This window comes from Cricetulus griseus, chromosome 5 (assembly GCF_003668045.3).
Source record: "Cricetulus griseus strain 17A/GY chromosome 5, alternate assembly CriGri-PICRH-1.0, whole genome shotgun sequence".
Taxonomy (NCBI): Eukaryota; Metazoa; Chordata; class Mammalia; order Rodentia; family Cricetidae; genus Cricetulus; species Cricetulus griseus.
The window spans coordinates 170,515,710-170,540,848 of NC_048598.1; the positions used below are offsets into that span (position 1 = coordinate 170,515,710).

At 39.0% G+C, this 25,139-nt stretch overlaps 1 protein-coding gene across 2 annotated transcripts; it reads left to right on the forward strand.

Moving 5' to 3' along the window:
• The first annotated feature begins 13 nt into the window (after positions 1 to 13).
• Positions 14 to 23,722, forward strand: Sypl1 (synaptophysin like 1). Of its 2 annotated transcripts, XM_027417012.2 has the most exons (6): positions 45 to 187; positions 3,724 to 3,821; positions 11,282 to 11,406; positions 13,827 to 14,034; positions 20,955 to 21,143; positions 22,368 to 23,722. In XM_027417012.2, the coding sequence occupies exons 2-6, from the start codon at positions 3,765 to 3,767 to the stop codon at positions 22,500 to 22,502; spliced, it is 714 nt and encodes a 237-aa protein (XP_027272813.1). In that variant the 5' UTR covers positions 45 to 187; positions 3,724 to 3,764; the 3' UTR covers positions 22,503 to 23,722. The 2 variants fall into 2 exon arrangements, with proteins under 2 accessions (XP_027272812.1, XP_027272813.1); XM_027417011.2 differs by lacking the exon at positions 3,724 to 3,821 and having other exon boundaries at positions 14 to 187.
• The last annotated feature ends 1,417 nt before the right edge of the window (positions 23,723 to 25,139 follow it).

Genomic DNA, 25,139 nt, shown 5'->3' on the forward strand with positions numbered 1-25,139 from the left:
TCCGGCTTGGCGCCCGCGGCCCCGCCTTCCCGTCCTCGCCGCCCAGCCAGCCGCTCCGGTAGCGCCGCTCCCCTCCTCCGCCCCGCTTCCTGACTCTTCTCCCTCCTTTCCTCAGAGGATGTCCGCCTTCCAGATCAACCTCAGCCCGCTCAAGGAGCCGCTCGGCTTCATCAAGGTCCTGGAGTGGGTGAGTGCGGCGGGCGACACGGACCCGGCCTGGCCCGGCCCGGCCCGGCGCGGCGCGAGGCGCCCTGCGCGGGGCGGAGATGGCGGCCGCCGAGCCGTGCGAACGGCTCTCTTTTCTCTCAGGCGCCACCGCCAGCCGCAAAGGAAGACAGGACTTCCTGCTGAGGTCCAACCGAAACCGAGCGCCCGGAGCTCGGGGCCCTCGGCGGGCGAGCCGACCTGCGCTGGCCCTGCGCTGGCGTTCGGGTTAAAAATAGCGTGGGTCAGGGACGCGGAGCAAGGCCCGCGCCCGGAACGCATCCCCGCGCCCGGCCCATTTAATACCCTGCGGACGTGGAGATTGTTTGTAGTTAACTTCTAGCGACATCCTGCTTGGGAAGTGAGCTTTCAGCCCTTTCCTGGCAAGCAGTCATTAACATCAAAGGAGACTTAGTGGTTCGACCTTGGCACTTGAAGTTAGTTTACCCAGCGCTGCGATTTCCCTTCACACTTCGCGGCCCACTGTCGTTCGGTGCTGGTTTAAGAATGTTAAGCGCTTGGCGTCTATTTGCCCACTGTGCATTCAGTAGGTTGTGCTTTTATAGCCAGTAACGTTTAACTCCACCATTGATTTTGACAATGGAAAAGAACGTGCCAGTTTCCTGCATGTGTTTTAATGTAGAGCTTCAAGTTTTCCGATGATGCGCTTGTTTTTCTACTTGCACTGTATGTCTCCAGTTTTATGGAAACTGGAATGGTGCTGGTTTCTTGCAAGTGTCGAAAGACACGTGACTTTTTTGTACAAACCTGTTTATAAGAAAGTTAATATTTTAATTCCAAAAGTAAAAATTATACGAGAGAAATCAAATTTAAATGTAAAAAAACCCACATTTAGTCTCATTGAAGGTTTAATTCAGTTTTAATAATTTAGATTTTTCACTTAAATGAAGAGGCAATGTTTTTTGTTGTATTTTGAAATTATCCTTAGGTTTCTTAAGGAATTTCTAGTTTCAGTTTGAAGGCTTTGAATAACCCAGGCAGTAATTTTGTAGTAAGACTATATTGTGTTAATGGTGTGAATATTTACCTAACAAATATTTGAGTGGGTATATTCCAGCACTGTGCTAAGCGCCAGCAAACAGGCATGAATAAATGATCTTTTTCCTCATGATCATTCAGGGATGGAGTGGAGTATACACAAAGACGCCATATGGTAAATTCCGTATCAAAGATACTTAAGTATAGTAGATGAAACAGGAGGGGATCATTGGGGAGAACTTTAAAGATTTAAAGAACATTTGAAGGAGGAATACTCAATCACTTCAGTGGGGGATATGGATTGGCTTTCTAGGCAAAAAAGATCTCATGTTCAGTAGGAGGAAAAGTTGAAGCAGTGTAGAGTTGTGTAAGTACTTGGTTGGAACATGGACATATTGGGCAAAAGTGCGGTTCTAGATGATTATGACAAGTAGATTTCAAAGCCCTGGCTCCTTCTAAGGTTAGACTTGAAAAACTGGTCTTTTGTGTACAAGATATCGACTGTTGGGTTGTATATGGAATAGTGTCCAGTGAAGCTACGACTTGAGGCAAATCATTGGATTTGTTAACAGTGTAAAAATGGCCAGACATGGATAGAGATCTGCTGCTTTAGAACTTATGTGTGCCTAAAATCAGTTGTTGTGAGGATGGAGATGTCTACAAGTTAGAATATATATAGAAGTAACAGTCTTGTGATGACTAGCATATTTCTGGCTTGGCTTGATAACAGCCTTTATTGTCCAAGTCCTTAAGAGGAAGAAGTCCTTAAGAGAAAGAGGACAATATTTGGATGGTTAATAAGGATATATTATTGGTAATCCCTTCAAATTGCAGTGTCCTCTATATAGGCAGTGGTGTATGTGAACCTGACTATTTAGAATACAAGTCAGCAAAGAAAGGAATGGTTAGGATGATGCAGAGAAACATCTTGACATCACTGTTAGAATTTCAAGTAAAGAATGCTCAATAATGTCAGGTGCCATGGATAACTTACGTAAAATAAGAGCCAAACCATGTCCCTTGTTTTTGGTGGTCAGGAGACTCTTGATGGCATTAGCAGGAGTAGTTTCAGTAAAATCAGAAACCACCAATGTAGGCTAGGTGGGTGGTTGTCTGGTAAGGTAATGGATTCAGTATTTAGGGACACATGAGAGAGTTGGTGTATTAGAAAGAAATATGAGCCGGGCAGTGGTGGCGCATGCCTTTAATCCCAGCACTTCAGAGGCAGAGGCAGGCGGATCTCTGTGAGTTCGAGGCCAGCCTGGTCTACAAAGCTACACAGAGAAATCCTGTCTCAAAAAACAAACAAAAAAAAAAAAGAAAAAGAAAGAAAACTGAAAACTAGTTTCAGTTGCTACTCATTTGTTTAAGTACTTTCTTTAGTGTCAGCCATTATAATTTGATATGCAACAAAAATCTTTGTGTTTTCCACTTCTGTTAAACGACTATTAAGGTTCAGGACTCAAGGTTTAAATATTTTTCCTGTTTCATCAAACACTTTTTTCTTTTAGCATTTTGAGGCAGTGTTTCTCTGCGTAGCCCTGAGTGCCCTGGAACTCACTCTGTAGACCAGGCTGGCCTCAAACTCAAAGACCTGCCTGCCTCTGCCTCCTGAGTGTTGGGATTAAAGGTGTGTGACACCACTGCCTGCGCACCAGACATTTCTTTTTCCTTTCTTTTTCTTTCTTTTTCTTTCTTTTTTCTTTTTGTATTTTGTTTTTCAAGACAGGGTTTCTCTGTATGGCTTTGGAGCCTATCCTGAAACTCACTCTGTAGACCAGGCTGACCTCAAACTCACAGAGATCTACCTGTCTCTGCCTCCCGAGTGCTGGGATCAAAGGCGTGTGCCACAGACATTTCTTAAGTGAACCTTTTTTCCCCCCAAGCTGCTAATACTGCTGATTTTTACTAAAGCCAGCAGTTTTACCCATCAGTCTATTTGCTTAATCAGTGCAAGTGTCAACATACTAGACTAAATAAAGTAATTTGACCTTTTGTAGGTTTCTGGATGAGACTTGGAAACTCAAGGGGTCTGCAAGCTGAGGTTAATGTTGTACTATAAGAAAAACATTGTTGGGAATCAGAAACAGAATAGAGTAAAAGCCTCTGTGGGTGTGACGTAGATATGAGCACTTCAAAGGTAGGCAGGGAGACTCGGGAATTGGCTCGGTGGGGGAAGTGCTTGCTGCAGAAACTGAGGACCTGAGTTTAGATGCCCATCAGGCATACATCAGTAATCTTGGTTCTGTGGGAAGGAGACAGGTGGGGCTCACTGGCCAGCCGATCCAGCAGAAATAAGTTCCAGGTTAAGTGAGAACAACAGAAGATGCTTCCCATTGGCCTGTGGCCCCAACGTGGGCACACACAAGTTAGTGCACACACTTAAGAAAAAGCAAAACCACCTAACAACTAAGGCCTGGCCAGTCTCCCTGCTGGGGAAGGGGGGCATACTTAAGCTTGTATCAAATACCCTGAAATGTACGAAGAAAACCAATTTTTATTTAACTCAAATTTTCTCAGTGGCTACTAGTGCTACTAGTTCTCCATAGTAAAACAGACTCATGTCAACCCAGCCAACCAAATCAACAATGAAGATGCTGATTTACTCCAAAGGTCATGTAAGTAATTGAAAAGTCTGAGAATTATTATTTATCACATGTGGTCAGAGGATGGTGTGCAGGAGTTGGGTCTCTTTCTTTCATGTGGATCTGGCGATGGAATTCATCATGAGGCTTAGTGGCCACCATCTTAAGCAGCTGAACCACTGGCCCTGAAAATGATTTTAAAGTAAATATGTTTATATTCCTTGGGGATTTACAGCTCTGTACTCAACCAAACATGTTTAAGAGTAAAGATGACACAAAATGCTTTCAACATAATGACTAAGATTCAGATAAGACTTCTAGCTATTTCAGCTATGTCTGGGAAATCTACATCCTGAAGGACTATGGAACTGTTAGCAGAGGCTTATGTGGTTGTGCTGTAGAAGTGGAGAGAGGGGAAAAGAAGCACTTTGATACTGATTTCATTGCTCATTCCATGATAGTAACTTGAAATGTCAGTGCTCTAAACATTTCAATTGATTCTTTCAAAATACTAGGCATGAAGAATTTAATTTAAGTAGATAACTTTGGTTTAATGGTGACATTAAATAGCAGTGAAGATCCTATTAACTAGAAGTGCTTTATTTCAGCACCCATAAATTAGGATGAATTCCACCATTTCCCAGTAGAATTCTGAGAATAAGATATATGGGTAGGAGATAATATTGTGACTCTGGCTATAGGATAGATAATTTACTGAAAATACCAGGTGTCCCCAAGTTTTTCCTGCATGAACTTTTATCAGTGTAAACATTTTTGCACAAAGTCCCTTTCTTCATCTGTAATTTGGGTGTACATTTTAATGTTAGTGCTTTAAGGGATATTGTACATTGAGAGAAAATTTACATATATTTTGTTTTCTTTAGCTTGATTTTTGAGGTAGGGTCTCATGTAGCCCAGGCTGGTCTCAGACTTGCTTTGTAGCCAAGGCTGGCCTTGAACTCCTTGAATTCCAATACCTGAATGCTGGAATTTTACATATATACCATCATACCCGGCTCATATCTTTAAATTCTCATTTATGTTATATTGCAATAATTTCCTTTTCTCCTAACTTCTAATTTGATAAAGAAGAATCTTTTTATCTTACATTGTGGCTTCCAGTCCTCTTTTGTACATGAATGCATTATCAATCAATATATCTTAGCAGACAGGTTCAAACTACTGATTCATTTTGTAAGGTTCGTTTGGTTACACTGTTTTATTCCATTGACCTGTCTAGACGGGGATAGGCACACTGGAATATATAGACACTAAAAATGAGAAAATAAGTGAGGTTATTTCTCTGGTCTTCCAGGTGTGGGATTCAGAACATTGTTAGTCTGCTGCATCCACATTTGACCTTCTTAACATACAGGCCCAGCAATAACCTTCTCATTCAGTCAAAAACTATATGAATAGGAGTTTAAATGTTTTAGAAAATTCCATGTTTGTGCTTTCATTCTTCTTGGGTAGCTGGTAATGGGCAAGGAATTAGTGACATTTATTATAGACTGCAGTGCGGGCTGTCATGTTCATAGAACACCCAGGTAAAGTGAAGGAATACAACAAACTGTTTAAAAGGAAAAAATAGTATTATTACCAAGTTTAATGTGCATCCTTTAGATTCAGACTTGGGGGAGAGGCAGTCTGGAAAGCGCGTGTCCTGTTGTGAATGTCACTTCTGTTCTGTATGATTGCTTCTCTATGAGAGTGTGATTCTGATGTTGCATTATTATGCTCAGGAATAGTAGGAAACCCAGTTTTTATGTGCAGCATCCGACTTTAATGATAAATTCACATTTTAAAAATAAATACTGAAAGAATTATACAAATCTACTCATAGATCAGGTTTTACTGGTGGGCAGCTAGTATATAACTTACTGTTTTGGTGGGATTTTGTTTGTTTTGTTTTTTGTTATACAGCGCCAGTTGGCCTGGAACTTGTGCAGCTAAGACTGGCCTCAAACTCAAATCCACCTTCCTAAGTGCTGGAATTAAAGTTGTGTGCCCCAACTTCTAGCTAGTATATAGCTTCTAATCTTGACCAGACATTCTGTACAAAAATAAAATAAAATAATAGAGAGTGTGTGAGTTGCTTATATGGTTACTCAAAAAATTATTTTAGGTATTTCAGTTATTATAAATGTGTGCCTTGTTGTTTTATTTCTGGGTAAGATGAATATAAGAATTGCTAGCATGAAAGCAACACTTGATAGGACAATACAATACTCCTAATTTCTGTATTAAGAAACTAAGGGTGTTTTGTTTTGTTTTTGTTATGTAACAAAATACACAGAAAATGCTAGTGGTAGAGTTAATTTGGAATGGATTAATGTCTGTAGCAGTCCAGGAGAATAATGGTTGAAATAGGTGAAGCTTTAAAAAAGAAATGGGGGGGGGGCAACAACTAAGACGTAAATGCTGGTGTGTTTCAGAAATAGTAAAAACTACAATGGTGATTGCAGTACCTGGCAACATAGTTCAGCTAAATCTAGAAAGAAAAAGTTGTGGCTGCATTAGCCATGCCATTTATGCCAAATTTGGCAAGCATTTTGTTTGTTTTTTAAATACAGACTTGAAAAGCATTGGAGGACTTCCTTTAAACCAGATTACATGATCAGATTGCTATTTCAGATTAGTGTGACATCATCTCTAAAGTAACTTTGTCCAAAAAACAAAACAAAAACATACAAGTTACAGAGTAATTTAATGTTGAATTAGCCATAAAGGTGGAATTAATCCAGTGTATCATCTTTGTTTTTTCTTTTTGTTGTTGAAACAGTCTTGTGACCGAGAAGTTCCTGTGTAGCCGAGGATAACCTTGACCTTCTGATTCCCCCCTTAACCCCCAAAATGCTAGAATTACAGGAATGCACCACTACATTCAGTTTATGCAGTACTGGGGATTAAAGCCAGGGTTAGTGCATGCTGGGCAAACTCCTGATCTTGTGTCACCTTGCTACACAAGCTAGAGTCATCTGAGTGGAGTGATTGATGGAGGGACCAGCCCATGGTGGATGGTACTGTAAGAAGGCAGGCTGAGCAATCCATGGGGAGCACACCAGTAAACAGCACTTCTCCAGTATCTCTGCATCAGCTCCTGCCTCTAAGATCCTTTTCTCTTTGAGTTCCTATCCTGACTTCCTTTGATGATAAACAGCAGTGTGGAAGTATACACCGAATAATCCCTTTTCTCCCCAACTTGCTTTTTAGTCGTGGTGTTTTGGTGCAGCAATGAAAACTCGGAACTAAGATAACAACTGACTCCATTCCCAGCCCCAGTGTATATATTTTTATATTAAATCTTTGAATCTGTGGTGTATTTTACACTTACAGTGTGTCATAGTTTAGATGGCAACATTCACAGTTCAGCAGGCAACATTCACAGTTCAGCAACCATTGGTGACTATTTTATTGGCTGCTGTAGCTTTAGAGCCCTCATAATGGAAGATTGGAATGAGATAAGAAACAGGAAGTTTGTTGAGTGAGTCCAGTGAGAACCGGTAAGGGCCTAAACAGTATGCAGCTAAAAAAAAAAAAAAAAGTGGTTCTAGACTAGATAGCACATAGGAAGTGGAGACAGAAAGATGCAGTTATGTGAGCTGAAGGCCAGCTTCATCTACAGAGTGAGACTTTATCTTTAAAAACTTTTTTAAAGTTTTACATTCTGTATAATATTACGCAACCTGATTTTTTTTTAATTTGGTATTAGGTTTCTGCAGCACCTGTATTGATGTCACTAGCTATAGTTCTTGTATTTTTTCCTCTGGTTTGTTTGTTTGTTTGTTTGTTTGTTTGTTTGAATGAGGAGCTGGAGAGATGGCTCAGCTATTAAGAGAACTTGTTCTTAAAAAGGACCGGGTTTGAGGGCACTGCAAGAGGGCAGGGTAGTAACTAGAGTATCTCTTCTGATATGTAACTTTTCATTGTAAGAACATACTGCTACAATCAGTTTTCCTGTTGCTTTTCCCTCCCACAGTGTTGCTGTGAACAGTCATAGAGAAGTCTCAGTACATGAGAAAGGGTCTCCTCTTAGATCATTGAATTATTGGCTCCTTTGCTGTGGACAGTCATAGAGAAGTCTCAGTGCATGAGATCTTTGAACTATTGGCTTCTTTGCAAGCATTTTACAGGCCATTTCACCTACTTTGTAGTTTGTGCTATATTCAAAAGCTGACTTCTGATTTTAAATTTTCTTCTGTAGTTGAAATTGACTATCTTTTAAAAAGTATTAAATTCTACATGGTCACAGATTTTCTTTTTTAAAAGCTTTTTCATTTAACTTGTGGCTCATTTGAAGGATGTACTGAGTAGCCATTTACCAGTTTTCTATTACTATATAGTAAACTGCCCCAGCATAGCAATTAAAACAGCAAATATTTATTATCTCACCTTTCTGTGTCAGCTATTCGATGGGGTTGTACTAATCTCACAGCCTCCAGCTCCCTCATGACTGCCAGCCTCCATGGCTCCACTTCTAAACTCGGTCATGTGGTTGTAGGCAGGTCTTGGTCCCGTGCCCTTTTCAGTCTCTAAAATGTGCCTGAGAGGGTTGCGGGTATAGTGGTGGAGCACTTGACCTAGCACGCTCAAGTCTTGGGTTCCATCCCTAGCATGTGGCATGGGAGACACTCATGCTGGATATAGCGGCTCACACCTGTGCCTCCAATGCTCAAGGAAGATCACCGTGAGCTCCAGGCCACCCTGGGCTAGACTATGAGACCCTTTCTCAAAAGCAAACAGCACAAAAGTTGTCTGAGCTTCTGGAAGTAGTCAGAATACAAAAGAAACATAACTTGGGGGTGGGAGAGTTGTTTACTTGTTTTAGTAAACTTGTTTAGTTTACTTGTATCTCAGCTGGCCAAGAACTCACTGTGTAGCCAAAGGTGTCCTTCGATTTATGGTCCTCCTGCCTCTGCCTCCCAAGTGATGGTATCACAGGTATGCCCCCTTGTGTTTCAGTGTTGGGGATCAAGCCCAGGGTTTCTTTGCATGGTAGGCAAGCTATATCTACAGGCTAGAAATACCAGTCCTATTATGAAGTAATCTTAGAAGGAACCTGTGTCTTCCACTATATTCACTACTTGGTATAGTTAAAACTCTTGATGGAAATTATGCCATCTGGATATAACTTGTGGTCACCACAGTCCTTTCTCAGTGATGTGCAGTGGCAACTCTGTCACTTAAAAATTTGCCAGACTTGCCAGGTGATGGTGGTGCATGCCTTTAATCCCAGCACAGAGACAGGAGGATCTCTGAGTTTGAGGCCAACCTGGTCTACACAGCAAGTTCCAGGATAGGCTCCAAACATACAGAGAAACCCTGCCTTAAAAAACAATAAATGAGTGAATGAATGAATGAATGAATGAATGAAAACTAACTTAAGGTTAGACTCAGTTCTTGCTTTTTCTCCTACTGTATACATTCTGAGAGACTATTCATATTCCTTGGTACCTATGGAATCTTAACAGATCTCAAACTGTATGTAGACATTGCCTCAGGTTCTTCAGGTCTTGTGTGTGTGTGTGTGTGTGTGTGTGTGTGTGTGTGTGTGTGTGTGTATTTCTTTGGAGAAACCTTTGATTATTATGATACTGATTATGTCCTGTAAAACTCAATAACCCAGGATGACTCATGAGAAGCAATGTCTAGTGTGTTAGTTTTCCATTATTTAACAATATAATGAGAGTAATCCACCTAAAACAAGAAACTGTTTTAGATTCACAGTTTCAGTGGTTTTGGTCCATGGTTGCCTATCTCAGTCACAGTATAACAACTTTACTTGAGAACAACCCAGAAGCAGAAAGAAACAGATAGGGCCAGGTTCCAAATATTTCTTTGAAAAGAGTGACTTTCCTTTTAGTAAGGCCCCACTTCCTAAAGGTTCTCCCACTTCTCATCATGCCATAGGCTGGCAGCATGTCCTGGTATCTAGGGAACACTCAGCCTAACTGTAGCATCCCATATTTAACACTGTAGGCTTTGATATGAATTGTCCACAGAAATGTTTCTACTGCTTGATGTGTGTAGCTTTCAGCAGAGAGACTCACATCGCTTTAGTTTTCTATTCTAGGGAAGAACAAATGGTAAGAATGGTACCTAGGCAATCTTAAATGTGAGGAAGGAGAATTAGAACAATGTACATAGAGTTAGTGTTAGAGGTGGGCTGTAAAGGAGGACTGTCTACAAAGATTACATGCCGGAGTGAACATGTGTTACAGGCAGAGGAAATAGCCAATGAAGAACCTGAAGGAGTTGTTGTAGTGACCAGGCAGCAGATATGTAATGTGTAGAAAGTTAAGGTAAAGGAAAAAAAAGTAGCAATGTATGAGAAGTTAGATATAAAGTAAAGGTTATTTGAGAACTGAGCTATTTGAGGGCTTTGAGCAGAGGGAATGCATTCTGCCTTCTGTGTGGGTTTAAGCTGCAGGGCTGTTATATAGGTAGTGCACTGAAGCTCGGGCAAAGAAGGAATCAGGAATAGAGGCCCTTAGTGCAGAATCCAGCCAAGAGGTGATGTGACAGTCATTTAGATTAGGAGGAGGTGGTAAGTAGATTCCACATGTATTTTGAAAATAAGAACTGTTGACATTTACTGAATTATTGATTTTTCAGATATGATAGCACCCAAAACAAAGCATTTTTGTTGTGGAAAAATTTAGAAGACAAAAAGAAATTAAATCTTGTATCTTGTGTTGCACTGAAAATTTCTGGGTTTTACCCTCTTTGGGTGTAGATATGGAAACATATATAGTGTATATATGAACAGAGTCTATGTGTAATGAGCATGTTGCTGTGTTATTAAAAAGTCTATTTTAGTAATTAAAAGTTTATTCTGTTGTATAAACAAATTCTAGTTTATGTGACTCTCTGGCAATACTTATGATGCTTCTGGGTTTGTCTGTTACAAATATAATTTAAGGAAGCATTATTATATTTTTAAGCATATGCTTAGTCACGAAAACAATTTCGAACTACTTTTTGAAACCAAGAAACACATGGAAGGAATGTATCATAAGTTAATGAAGTAGGGTAGAACCTCTTCCTGTATAACCTCTTGTTCACTGGTGACCTGAGCCCAAAGCAAAAATACCTTCTATTTACTCCTGTTTATAATTTGATAAAGATTTCTTTGCTCTTTTTTGTTGTTTGTTTTGAGGCAGTGTCTCTATTATCTCTGGCTGTCCTAGAACTCTTTTGAGTCTGTGTAGACCAGACTGGCCTTGAACGTAAAGCAATCCAGTGCCTCTGCCACCATGCCCAGCAAGTTTTCTCTGAATTTCATATTGTATGGGTTAGTGTATTCTATATTATACTTGGGAAAACAGAATGACATTTGTACATTTTTTAATGTTTTTAATGTATGGCTAGCAATTTCTAGAACACTTGTGAGCCAACTTTAATGATCTGTGTACTTTAATGACCTTTGTTTGGGTGCAGTAATGCTTTTTTTCTTTTTCTTTTTTTTCTTTTTTTCTCCTCATTTTATGTAGTTTGCTTCCATCTTTGCTTTTGCCACCTGTGGCGGATTTAAGGGCAAAACAGAAATTCAAGTGAATTGTCCTCCTAAAGTTGGTGACAATAAGACAGTTACAGCTACTTTTGGTTATCCATTCAGGTGAGTTGTTTTTAATTATTGAACAACTAACTGTTATTAACTTCATATTTAGTCACTAGGGTTTCTAACAACTAGCCTGGACACAGGGGCAGAGGCCTGTACTCTGAGCAGTCACAACACTTGGGAAGTCAAGGCAGGATGATGTTCTGAAACAATTTGTAGAGCAGACCCTTCCTCAACTCTCACATGCATCATGCATGCACTTAGACATAGTCTCCAGCGTTTCCTCCTGGAAGGTGGTAGAATAGTTTAGATTTGCATCTTCACTTGTGAGTTTTACTCAGACTATGGTATAGACCAGTGCCTGTCTGCAGACTTTTTTCTGGTGTCTGATGGAGAAAATGTACAAAGGGGAGTATATTCATTACTTCCTAGTTGCTGAGACCAAATCCCTGACAGAAATGAGAGAGTGAAGAATTGCTTCAGCCCACAGTTTCGTGAGGCAATACCATGTTAAATTGGCCTCACGAACTTGGGTAGAAAATCATGGTAGTGAAAATTTGTGGCAAAGGTGGTTCTTCAACTCATGATGAAGCAAGCCTCTAGCAAAGCCCCTTTCTAATGTTTCCAGAACCTGCCATAATAGTGTCACTGGGAGCCAAGGATTCATTACATGAGCTTATGTGAGATATTTCATATTAAAATCGTAACAGAAAGGCCAGGTGTGGCGTTACATGCCTTTTATCTCAGCACTCAGGAAGCAGAAGCAGGTTGGGTCTCAATGGGTTTGAGGACTGCCACAGTCTACATAACAAGTTCCAGGATAGCCAGGACAACAGAGAGAGGAGAGAGAGGGAAAGGGAGAGGGGAGGGAGAGGATACCAAATGGCAGCCGAAAGCAAATATTTAGAAACTTACGGTACTATGACATTGTCTTGACATTCTGTCAAGAAATGGAGGAAATGGAACTGTTCTATTAATGAGCTACTCTACTAACAAGAAGCAAACTTAATTTATCAAGATACACATTTCTCATATTTCTGCAGTTACTGAACAAATAGTATTTTATGTCATTTTAAGACATACAAAGGTATACTTGTTTCTCAGTTATAAGACCATATTTATTTTATTTTTAAAGGAAAATAAGCAGTAGCAAGCGTCTTCTGTTCTAAAGTCTATTGACGTATATCTATGTCCAAAATAGGAATCCTCTGCTTAGCTTTGCTTGACTTGATCTCTCAAAGACTCCATTTTCTGTCCAGTAAATTGGAAATATAATCTCTTTTTTTTAAAGATTTTATTTATTATGTGTACAACATTCTGCTTCCATGTATATCTGCACACCAGAAGAGAGCACCAGATCTCATAACGGATGGTTGTGAGCCACCATGTGGTTGCTGGGAATTGAACTCAGGACCTCAGGAAGAACAGTCAGTGCTCTTAACCTCTGAGCTATCTCTCCAGCCTGGAAATATAATCTCTTAAGGATGTTTGATAATTAAAAACTTTTTGAGGCAAGATTTCACTGTGTAGCCCTGGTTGGTCGGGAACTTGTTGTGTAGACCAGGCTGGTCCAAGAACTCCTAGAGCTCTGCCTTTCTTTTCCTGAGTGCTAGGACTAAAGACCTGCTCTACTGTGCTCTGCAAATAAAATATTACATTAAAGGTCTGAATATCCTGAGAGCTTACTAATCATCAAAGCTTTTTTATCGCTTATCCATTCATTTTGTTACAGTAGTCATCATCTTTAATTAATGACAGTTGGGTTTATAATTTACAAATGGGTAAGTGTAAGGCAATGTGACTTTTGCTTTAGCAGCTAATTAATCAAGGGTTAAAATAGGAATCATGGGGCTGGAGAGATGGCTCAGCAGTTAAGAGCAGTAGCTGCTCTTTCTGAAGACCTAGGTTCAATTCCCAGCACCCACACATGGCTCACAATTGTCTGAACTCTAGTTCTAGAGGATCTGATGCCTTCCTCTGGCCTCTGCAGACATGAGGCATACAGGTGGCTCACAGACACTGATGCAGGCAAAACATCCACACATAAATTAAAAATTAAAACTGGATCTCCAGGTTGGTTGAAAGTATCTTTAAAAGAAAAAAAAAAAAAAAAAAAAAGGAAGAAGGGTATCATCGTTAACTGGTTCTCCTAGAACTAGTGACAAACATCCGCCTCCTAGAGTAGAAATGGGAGTGGTAAAAGACTTTTTTATTTTCCCTTCTAATAAGATATGTTTATATTGCAGGAAGATAATGTCTAAATGTTAAAACTGTTTGACTCCATTTACATTCAACCTGTCATAAACCTATTACTGAATAAATTTATGGGTATATATAGTATAAAATTTTACCTTTTTAAAAAAGAAAACATTTTTAGTGTATCTGGGGAATAAATTTTGAAATGTCAGTATTCTGCTAAAGTATTTCTCTGTTAGAGTCCAGTGATCCATTTATTGATTTAGGTCTTCTTTTAATAGGTTGAATCATGCATTCTTTCATCCGCCTCCAGATGTCAATGTGTGTGATGTGAAGTGGGAAGACCACGTCCTCATAGGTGACTACTCTTCTTCCGCACAGTTCTACGTCACATTTGCAGTCTTTGTGTTCTTGTACTGCATTGCTGCCCTTCTGCTCTATGTGGGTTACACCAACCTCTACCGGGATAGCCGAAAACTTCCCATGATCGTAAGTCATCATTCTATATCTCTATACGAAGACAATGTCTGTAAGTGTAAGCAAAGTTATGTTTGTAAGTAAATAGAGGATTTCCTACTAGAAATCCAAATTACTCACATAAGTGTGTTTGACATAGGAGGGCTTTCTTCAGTTACTAAGTTTAATCCAGTTTTCATAACCTGTTTAATACTTCAGAGAGTTGATCTTGTTTTTTTATAAACCTGGAAACCCTCGAATATTTGATAAATTGTTAATTTTTTTTTTTTTTCTTCGAGACAGGGTTTCTCTGTGTAGCTTTGGAGCCTATCCTGGCACTCGCTCTGGAAACCAGGCTGGCCTCGAACTCACAGAGATCCACCTGCCTCTGCCTCCCGAGTGCTGGGATTAAAGGTGTGGGCCACCAACACCTGGCTGAGGAATTGTTAAATTTTAAGGAGCCAAAGGTTAAGAAATTATTATCTTTAATTTAAAAAATCGCGGGTCATACTAGTCTCATTTCTACTTGTTACCTTTTTTCTCTTTCCTCAAAACTCCTTTTATGCCACTACCATTTTTTAGTGAGCTTAGTTTTCTTTATCAGCAAAGTATGGCCCAAATATCAAGTCTGACTTTTTTAAATAGAATGTTGTTTAGCTCTACCGACTCTTTATGCATTTTACAGCTGCTTTTATGCTAAACTCTGACCCAGATAAGTCTTACATTCCTTATCACTGGTATCAGCAAGTTACATTTGATCTTTTGAGATGCCAACAAATGATTTGGATTTGAAATCCTGATACCTTTCTTAGAGCTTCAGATTCTACTGATCTAGAAAGAAAATAATCTTTGAGATTAAGGGACTACATGTCCTTCCTGGATTATCAGTGGCAAGACCAGAGAAAGCCATGGTTTTATGTTCCACCTCCACTACAAAGTAGTAACTTAAAGTCAGTGGTGGTGTGGAGGTTCTTCTGATGCTAGTCATGTGTGTCTATGAAAAAGCACTGACATCTTCAAAGAATTGTGAATTTACCTTAAAGAGAAGGCTGATTTAATATGAAGGAACTGTTAATATAAGTTATATTTACCAATTTATTTTTAACTTTTGCTGCTTGGATCATAAGAATGTAAATGGTGAGTAAAGAACAAAAAAATTTTTATCATGTATGTTTCCTTTTTCATGTGTCTGGAAAAATATAGAAACCTAGTTTTCATAAAGTATTTCTGACTATTACATTTTTAAAGTGTTTATTCATTACAAATTAAGAATCTATAGCTTTGAATATTTCAAGCTTTGCCTTAAAAAATCACTAGTTTGATCATACTGATAATATTTTTTTAATTTGTTTGTTTGCTTATTTGTTTTGTTCTGCTTTTCAAGACAGGGTTTCTCTGTGTAGTTGTGGCTGTCCTGGAACTTGCTCCTTAGAACAGACAGGCCTCAGACTCAAAGAGATCCACCTGCCTCTGCTTCCCAAGTGCTGGGGAAAATTCTTTGGTTTTTTTTTTTTTTTTTTTTGTGTGTGTGTGTGTGTGTGTGTGTGTGTGTGTGTGTGTGTTTTGCATTTTGTCGTTATACCAACAAATTCCTTTTTACTAAATAAAACAATGATCCCTTTCTTGTTTTTTATCTAATAATTTAAAAATTATTACACTTAGGTCAGTATTAAGATATAGTTTGTAGCTGGGAAGTGTTAACGGCACGCCTTTAATCCCAACACTTGGGAGGCAGAGACAGGTGGATCAATGTGAGTTCAAGGCCACCCTGGTCTACAAAGTGAGTTCCAGGCAGGGCAGTCAGGACTGTTACACAGAGAAACCCTGTCTCGAGAAAAAAAATAATAAATAAATAAAAGTTTATAGAGAGCTTTCTTTATGATAAACTAAAACAATCTAGTTGTATAGCATTTAGGATAACTAGCTGAAGATAACCTTGAACCTTCTGGTCCTTCTGCCTCTGTAAAATGTGTTTCTTTTTTATAAAAGTAAAATCTAGGAGCTAGAGAAATGGCTCAACAGTTAAGAGCATGTACTGTTCTTCTAGAGGGCCTGAGTTCAGTTTCCAGCAACCATGTTAGGAGGCTCACACTTATCCATAGCTCCAGCTCCAGTGGGATCTAGTACCCTCTATTGGCCTCCCCTACTCTCCCTAGACACACACACTTTAAAGTAATAAAAGTAAATTTTTATGTACTCAAATTTTAAATATAACATTGACTTTTAGGAACTGTTGATTAACAAGGATAAGTTTGCTGTTAATTAACTTTATTCTCAATTTTGTACTAAAGTGTTTTAAGTATTTCAGTTTTAGATTTTTCAGACTAGGTTTTTTTTTATATAGTACTTTTTTGGTTTTTCTTTTTTTTTTTTTTCAATATTTACAGTCCTCTTTATTTAATACAACAAACACATAACGTACAAAAAGAAACAGAAAACACTCATGTAAAAGACCCTGTCACAAAGGATCAACAGGAAACATCTATTCTGAATCAAATAAGGCTCTTATTTCAAAATGGTTTTTTGTTTTTTTGGTTTTTCAAGACAGGGCTTTCTCTGTGTAGCTTTGGAGCCTATCCTGGCACTCGCTCTGGAAACCAGGCTGGCCTTGAACTCACAGATATCCGCCTGCCTCTGCCTCCTGAGTGCTGGGATTAAAGGCGTGTGTCACCAACACTCGGCTATATAGTACTTTTTGTGTTAAGTAGCAGATGATTTAATGGTGCAACAAATCAGGAGTACCAAAAGTAAAACACAGAAAAAAAGGATTTCCAAATTCTAAAATCTTTTGTGCATCATAATTTTACTTATTGGTTGGAGCCCAGAAGCTCCAGGTAGCCGCATTGCATGCCTCTATGTAGAACAGTTCACATAGACTGCTGTATGACTAGAGTCTAAGAGGACCAGTATAATTTAAAGGAACCACAGTAATCTCTTTCACACATTTCTTCCATCAGAGTTTATTTTGTACACCATATTTAGAAAAGTTCTGGCTTTTGAAATATGTGAATCTGTGCTTTAATCTAATTATAAGCAAAATAGGTTTAAAGAGCATAACCTGAGGACTGGGAAGAGGGCTGAGCTCACATGGAAGTACAGATGCACAACCCCAGGACTTCAGGGTATGGAGCTCACTGACCAGGCAGTCTAGCCAAATTCAGTGAGAAGCCCTGTCAGAGAATAGAGGACAGCTGTGGCAGACACTCAGACACCATGTATATGCACATATACAAAAAATAAGCATAACCAGAAGAAAAGTAGATGTTTTAGCCAAGAATTCAAAAAGAAGAAAATAACTGAAAATTAAGAAATTTGGCATGTTTTGGTCAAAGCTATAACTTTAACATTGAGGGAATTTTTTTAGTGTGACATTTTATTAGGTTTCCAAAAAGCAAAAAGTTCTTAGGAAATGTCTATTTGCAGCAAAAGTAGAGCAGAGGAGAGTGTTCCCATGATGCACAGAATGTCAACTACAGTATTTTTTCTGATGGACACATTTTAGAAGGACCAGGAGCAATGGAGGGCTCAAATGCAAATACCCATGCTTGGTCCTTTTTGTTTGTTTGTTTTGTTTTTGTCCTCTAAAGACAAATACTTATTCACTGTATGACTATGGTAAGATAACTAAAATCTTTCAAATTTGTAACATTTATTTCTGTATGTGTGCATGTGAGTACCGTGTGTGTGTGCATGTGAGTACACATGTGTGTGCATGCACAGGCAGTGGTGCACACGTGAAGGTCAGAGGACAACAGGTCTGTTGTTTTCTTCCACTTTATCTGTTGTGCCTGCAAGGGTCTGTTGTTTTCTTCCACTTTATCTGTTGTGCCAGCTCCCTGGTCCACGATAACTAAAATTTAATTTCATTGCTTTTTAAAACATTTCTTCAGTGATAAGATTTCTGGGTTTGGATTAACTGGTTTGGGGCTAACTTTGCTGTTGGTGTACATGAGCTAATGCTTTGATGTAGCTAGCCTATATGCTTAGAGGACTGTCAGAGCTATAAAGTTGGTGTCATTCCTTTTTAGTTCATTTATTCACAGGAAGACCAAATAAGGTGAGACTTAATATAAGCTTCACACTACACAGATTCATACAAAGTGTGTAGGTCTTTGTGACCAGTCCAATGGACAATATTTTAGTTTTCCAGCAGAAAAGATTAGGTAAGGGGATTTTTCTTTCTTTCTTTGTCTTGTTATTTCTATAAGAAAATATCCAAAATATTAAAACCTTCATGTTTATTTTTGGAAATTAATAATTAACAGGATTTAGTAGGAAACTAATGAGGTTCAAAAGGTACTCTTACATCTTTTTGTTAATAAACTGAATGTTGATTAAATTTTTGTAGTAATTTTTTATTTTTTTGAAATCATAATTACATCATTTCTCCTCTTCCCTTTCCTCCCTCCACCTCTCCCATTTGCCCCCTCTCTCTCTCAAATTCGTGGCCTCTTTTTCTCTGATTGTTATTATATTTTTCCTAAATACATAAAGAGAACTTGCTCATTTCATCTAATGTTGCTTGTATGTGGATAATTTCAGGACTGACCACTTGGTATTGGATAACCAACCAGGTGTCTCTTCATTGGGAAGACTGTTTCTCCTACTGTGAGCATCCTTAGTTGTCTGTAACTCTCTGTCTATGCTTGAGACCTCCTGAGCTCTTCTCCTTCCATAATCATTTGTCTATTGGTGTCATCCTTGTTCAAATCTTTAGGCAGCCATGTTGAAAGACTTCATGGGTGTAGTTTCTCTGACATTTCTAGGAGGCATGCTCTCACAGCAAACCTCCTGTTCCTCTGGCTCTTACAGTCTTTCTGTCTCCTCTTCTGCAGATCCATGAGCCTTGGATGCAAGAGCTTTGTTATAGATGGATTGGTTGTGCTTTTCTGTGATGGCCTCTCCCTGTTGTAAAGAAAAGTTGCCTTATCTGTGGGTATAGAGGTAGACATGTAGAACATAGTTAGGGATTGTGCTGGTTTATTTAGTAAAGTGGCAGTTGTAGGTTTCCTTCAAGATCCATGATTTCGCTAGCTCTGGATAGTTGTCCAGGCTTCCTGTACCAGGCATGATTTCCCTCTTGTTGAGGAGGCCTTACATACAATTAAATAGTTGTTGGTTTCTGCCATGGTGTGCATGGCATGGTCACTGTGATTCATAGGCATCGTAGCTGAATAGGACTATTGGTTGTTCCCTCCCTTGAAAGTGGAGCCTTCTGGTATCATGAAAGCTAGTCCTCAGGGAGGAGGCTTTCAGGTCAGATCCTCTGCTCCTCTTGCTCAGGTCCTCTGGGTTCTGTGTCAGAAATGCACAGTGTATTCAGCAATAGGAACTTACCTTGCATCTCTAGGGGCAGCCATGGGCAAGAGCAATAGCCTGTAAAGTTTGGGGGGGGATCTCTTGGACAATGCTGACCACAACACGTAGGCCTGGTGTTGGGGTTTCTGTTAGCAGTGGCTCTTGGCTCTTGAGGGGAACATTGTTGGCCTAGATGGGAAATTTTCATTTAAAGTGTGTGTGTGTGTGTGTGTGTGTGTGTACACTTATGTATTGTGTGTAATTTTATGTAGTTAGATAATAATATGGTTCCGTATAACCAGATATCCTTGTTATTTAGCTTTCTCCCTTCCCTAACTAAAGCCCCCATAATTTTTTAAATTTTGTATGTATAGGTATTTTGCTGGCATGTGTCTGTGCACCAGATGCATGTAGGGCCCACAGAGACTAGAAGAGGGTGTCAGATCCCCAGAAACTGGAATAATAGGAAGTTAGGAGCCACCATATAGGTGCTGGGAATTGAACTTGGGTCCTCTAGAATAGCCAGTGCTCTTAACCATTGAGCCATTTCTTCGGCCCCTAGTGAATATTCTTAAAATTCATAGTCATGAACTTGGTTGTGTTTTTTTTGGAGTGGGGGCGTTGTTGTTCTTGTTGTTGTTTGTTGTTAACCACTTCGTTAATCCATCTTTTTATCTGAACATAGGAGGAAGTAGGGTGACAAGGGAGTTTATATTAGAATGTCAATAATTGAAGTAATGGTGGGAGTGAAATGGCAGCTAAAAGAGAAAGATGGTAGGGTTGGTTTATAGATCTAAGCTGGGCCAAAGACTTTTGCAATTGGCATGCTCAAGAAAGATTATGGGAAGAAAAACTCTGACCTGGTGGTGTACACCTTTAATTCCTAGCACTTTAATTCCCACGAAGCAGAGGCAGTTGGTTTTTTGAGAGTTCAAGGCCAGCCTGGTTTACATATCCAGTTCCAGGTCAGCCAATGCTACATTGTAAGACTGTGTCTCAGAAAAACAAAGCAAAAAGATTGTGGAGAAATGCACTTATTGTTGACAATAGGGTAAAGTATGACTCTCAGAGTATGGCTAAGATTATGGTGACAATTTAGAAAACTTTGCCTTTTTACATGAAAAGTCGACTTTGGGGCTAAAGAGATGGCTCGGTGGATGAAAGCACTTATGAAAACCAGAGGATCTGAGTAAAATTTGGGCATGGACATGTGTGCCTGTAATTTCAGTGTTAGGTGCAGAGATGATAGGTAGATCCTGGGGCTTGCTGGCTACACAGCCTGTCTGAAATGGTGAGCCTCAGCTTCGGTGAAGGACCCTGTCTCAAAAGATAGGGTAGAGAACAACAGAGAAGATAGTTAACCTACTTTCTGTTCTCTATGTATGCACGTAGGCACGCACACATATACCAAATTTAAAATTGTTTTAAGAAGGAACATCCAGCCATTCTTGCAAGAAGATTGCCTCAAAAATAAATAAAATTTTAAGTTGTGGTCTTTTAAGGAGATGATTAAGTCTTACTGTATCTCTGGCATGGTACTAGAAACAGTAAACACCAATGGTGTTTAGACAGAATCCTAATATTGCTTAGGATTCTTAGGAAAAGTGCTGCTTTTAAATTGATTGCTCACTACCTGGTGTTTGTTTTTGCCCTAGGACTTTATTATTACTCTTGTTGCCACTTTTTTATGGTTGGTGAGTTCCTCGGCCTGGGCTAAAGCTCTTACAGATATTAAAATAGCTACCGGACACAGTATTATTGGCCAACTTGAGCCTTGTCGGTTAACAGGAGTGTCATGTCACTTTGGTTCTGTGACTAGTATGGGATCCCTCAATGTATCTGTGGTAAGTATCCTATGCTTGCAAAGTTTCATTTACTAAAACATTTAAAAAAGTAACTTTCAATAATCAATAAATTGATTCTTATTTTACTGAGCTACTTGGGTTCTAATCAGGACACACACACGCGCACACACACACACACACACACACACACACACACACACACACGCACGCACGCACGCACGCACACGTGGATCGTATGACATGTAACCAAGATTAAAGGACACTAATAATGATAACTTTTATTGAAGTGGTGTATTTGAAGGTACTCAGCCACTCTGAGAGGAATATGAAAAGCAGTGTTGTTAGCGTTGTTGTACTGCTGAGAAACATGTTTTATACCTCTAAGGAGGCACAGCTTTTGAACCAGATCTGACTTTGTACCTGTTCTCTTAAGTCTGGTTTACTTAGAGTACATAAAATTAAAGTTTCTTAAATCTGTAAAATTTAGTATATGTGATTCATGAAATACTTTTCTACTATTTCATCAAACTGAAGTTGTCAATAATGTTGAATATATTCTATTTTGGAAGGTGTTTTCCAGGAAATACTTTTCAATAAGATAAAGTCAGTATTGCTTTATAAAGCAGTTTACCCACATTCTTGATAATAACCCATAATGTAAAAGTCAGTCCTTGGACTTTTTATCGACAGGCAGTACTGTGATTGGGACAATTTCAGAAAAATGCTGTGTGCACTTACACAAAAAAACGTAAAGCATTTGCTGTTTAGTCACATAGTTCCTCAGCTTCTACCCCATTCTTCCTTCATAAGTCACCATCACTGATTGATAAAAAGGACCTTGTTAAATGAAGGGGGTAGGTTTGTCTAGTCCTGTGTGTTGATCATAGCAGGGTGTAAAATAAAACCCTGGAATAGCAGAGGGAAGGAGATAAGGTTCAAACCATTCCAAATGGAAGAAAAGTGAAAACCTTGAGAGATGCAGACTCAGCTTCCTATTGACCTTCTTTACCCTGAGTACCAAAGTCTAAATTCAAAGTAATAAAGGAGTTACCACTTTTCTCAAATGTAATTCTATGTGCAGAAGTAAAGGTTTTCAATTTTTGTTGTTTTATGTTACAGATTTAGAGGGTTAGCATGTTGGGTATAGTAAGTCATTATACATCCAAAAGTTGTACAATGGACTGTATGTGTAGACTTTTTTTAATTCTACTTTGTAGTTTAAAGCAAACATTAGATTTTTATATTTGTTTCCCTCTTTCATAGATCTTTGGCTTTCTGAATATGATACTTTGGGGAGGAAATGCTTGGTTTGTGTACAAGGAGACCAGCTTGCATAGTCCATCAAATGCGTCAGCTTCCCACAGCCAAGGAGGCATCCCAACCCCTTCTGGAATGTAATTAAGTGGGGAATATACTGTATGAATGTGTGCTATACTGTGCCTTGTTGCCAACATCTTGAGAAGCATTATTGTTTCTAATAAAAAGTAATGGCTTTTTCAGTAAATTGGTGGGTTTAAAATTTTGCTGCTTTTCTATATAAAACTTGCTTTTTCTAGAAACATGAGATGTAAATGTGTTTTTACATGTAAGTTTGAACATTCAGGATCCTGTTATGAGATGATACTTATTTTTAAATCAACAGTAATTTCACTAAGTTACCTTCTAAAATGTTTACACCTTAAGCCTTACCATAAACCTTCATTCAGAAAAGTTATGTCATATCATAATATAGGAAGAATGAGTTTGGAATATACACTACTGTTTGCTTCTATGCATCATATCCTTAAGGCTTGGCTTGTTTTAAGAAAACCTTGATTGCATAAATTGTATTTAGAAAAAAATTAGTACAAATTTTATATCTGAATATTGTTCATGTTAAAAGTTTTTGAATTGAGAAGACTGGGTATATATTTTGTTTCTCTTTTTCTAAATGACCTGCTGTACTTATTAGGTATACTAAAATTGTCTTAGGAGCAAGGACTTGAAAATTGTAACATGTGTAGAGTTAACTCTACACTTCTGTTGCCTGAGGTGTATTCATTATTTCTGGTGGTTTCTTGGGCTTGCTATGTTAGAAACCACGGTTCCCACAATAGCTTTATAGATGTGGGCATTCTCAATGATGCTTCTTTGCTATCCTTGTTCATGCTAAGAAAAAGCTACCTTTTTTCTTCCAGACCCTGTTTAGAGGGTTACTAAAAATTAAGGTTGCTTTTTACTTTTGAAACATTTAACATTATTTAGTCAATGAAGTTGCTTCTCCTGAGTTTAACATTGATATTGTGAAAATAAATGCAGTTCAGATTTCCTATTTCTTAATATTCATTCGTACTTCACAAAAGGATGACTAAGGAATTATGCTCATAAAGGAACCCAGTAAGCTGTACTGTGTGTGTGTGCTGTCCATATGCACACATTTGGGTATGTTCAGACTACAGTGCTTTTTGTTCCTCGGCTTTTGTCGTACAGGGATCCAGATTTCCTATTCTCACAAGATGATGTTTGTATGCGGAGCACATCTTGAGATAGTGCCTTATTTTTATTGCTTTATTCATGGTGAAGTGTCTGTGTAAGAATGTATGTTTAATACAGCAAACAATAAAGAAGTTAAATACAGAGTGCCCAGTTGTTATGTCACAGTAAAGTCTCCCCCTGAAGGTGTGAGCATCACAGAATGGAACTGGTTTTCAAAGCAGGAGGTAGAATTCCAATAGTGTTTTAGTGTTTCATTCTCATTAGAAAACATTTAAACTCTTAGATTGTTTTTCTGGTAAAAGTTTTCTAATTGATCACTCAAATAACAAAGATTACTGATTGAGAAGTTACAGTTTCTGCAGCTGCTTATACAGCACACTGAGAACACTGCTTGTCTTGCATACATGAGGGTTTTAATCCCCTGCACTACACATAACCCAGCTGTGGCAGCCCAAGCCTCTAATCTCAGCACTCCAGTTAAGGTCATCCTTGGCTACCTGGGGAGTCAAAGGCCAGGCTAAAATGTGTGAGTCAGGTCCATTCATTTGCTCATTTCTCTCTCTCTCTCTCTCTCTCTCTCTCTCTCTCTCTCTCTCTCTCTCTCCCCTCTCTCTCTCTCTCCCCCTTCCTGTCTGTCTGTCTGTCTCTGTCTCTCTTTGTGTGTGTATGCCTCTGTCTCTCATCTATCTCTTCTTACCTCCTGCTTCCCTTCCTCCTGCTCTTCCCACCCCCACCCCCGGGAGCCAAACTGCGTGGGCTTGAATCTAGCCTTGGCCATTCACTAGCTGGCTAACAAGATGAAGTACCCTTTCTACCTCTGTATCTGAAAACATGGAAATGTGTACTGACCTTGGGCTGGAGAGATGGCTTAGGGGTTAGGAGCACTGGCTGCTCTTTCAGAGGACTGGTTTCAATTCTCAGCACCCACATGACAACTAGTAGCCAACTATAACTTCAAGGGGATCCAATGTCATTTTCTGGCTTCCACAGGCACTTGCCATGTACACAGACATACACACGCAGGCAAAACACTCATATACATCTTTTTTTTTTTTTTTTTTTAGTGGACTTCAAAAAGTATATGAAAAAAAGGAAATGGCAATGAAACCATGTTCATTCAGTACATCATAAGTTCTTTGTAAATGTTAGCTATGTCTAAGACTGTTAGACATAGGAGGTTGGAGAAGCAGGAAGAACTTCAATCATACAAACCTCTTCCTTTGTAGTGTTTACAGTTTGATTTAACTAGTCCAAGTGTTTGACTGTTTGTTTTTCTGTTGGTAGTAGATATTGATAAGGTAAGGTAAGGTCTATTGAAATTAGAGTGAACTTGGAAAGGGCTCCTATGATCCCCTCCCCTCCACACTGCTTTTCAGTGAACATTACAGAGACAATTCTTAGGACAAACTCAGTAGAAGCTCTCACTTCCCAGAGATAGGCTGCAGATAGCTGTTTAGAAACAGACTCATTGCCAGTGTGTGTGTGGGGTGGGGGGGTGTGATTTTAATTTCACATGAACAAAGATCATTTTCAGTCTGTAAAAGGTAAGGGCAGCAGTAC

Excerpts from the sequence above, each read along its gene's own strand:
- Sypl1 (XM_027417011.2), top strand. The coding sequence starts at position 119 with ATGTCCGCCTTCCAGATCAACCTCAGCCCGCTCAAGGAGCCGCTCGGC. Across the intron at positions 188-11,281 it reads TCATCAAGGTCCTGGAGTGG|TTTGCTTCCATCTTTGCTTT; the intron begins GTGAGTGCGGCG and ends CATTTTATGTAG. Across the intron at positions 11,407-13,826 it reads ACTTTTGGTTATCCATTCAG|GTTGAATCATGCATTCTTTC; the intron begins GTGAGTTGTTTT and ends TTCTTTTAATAG.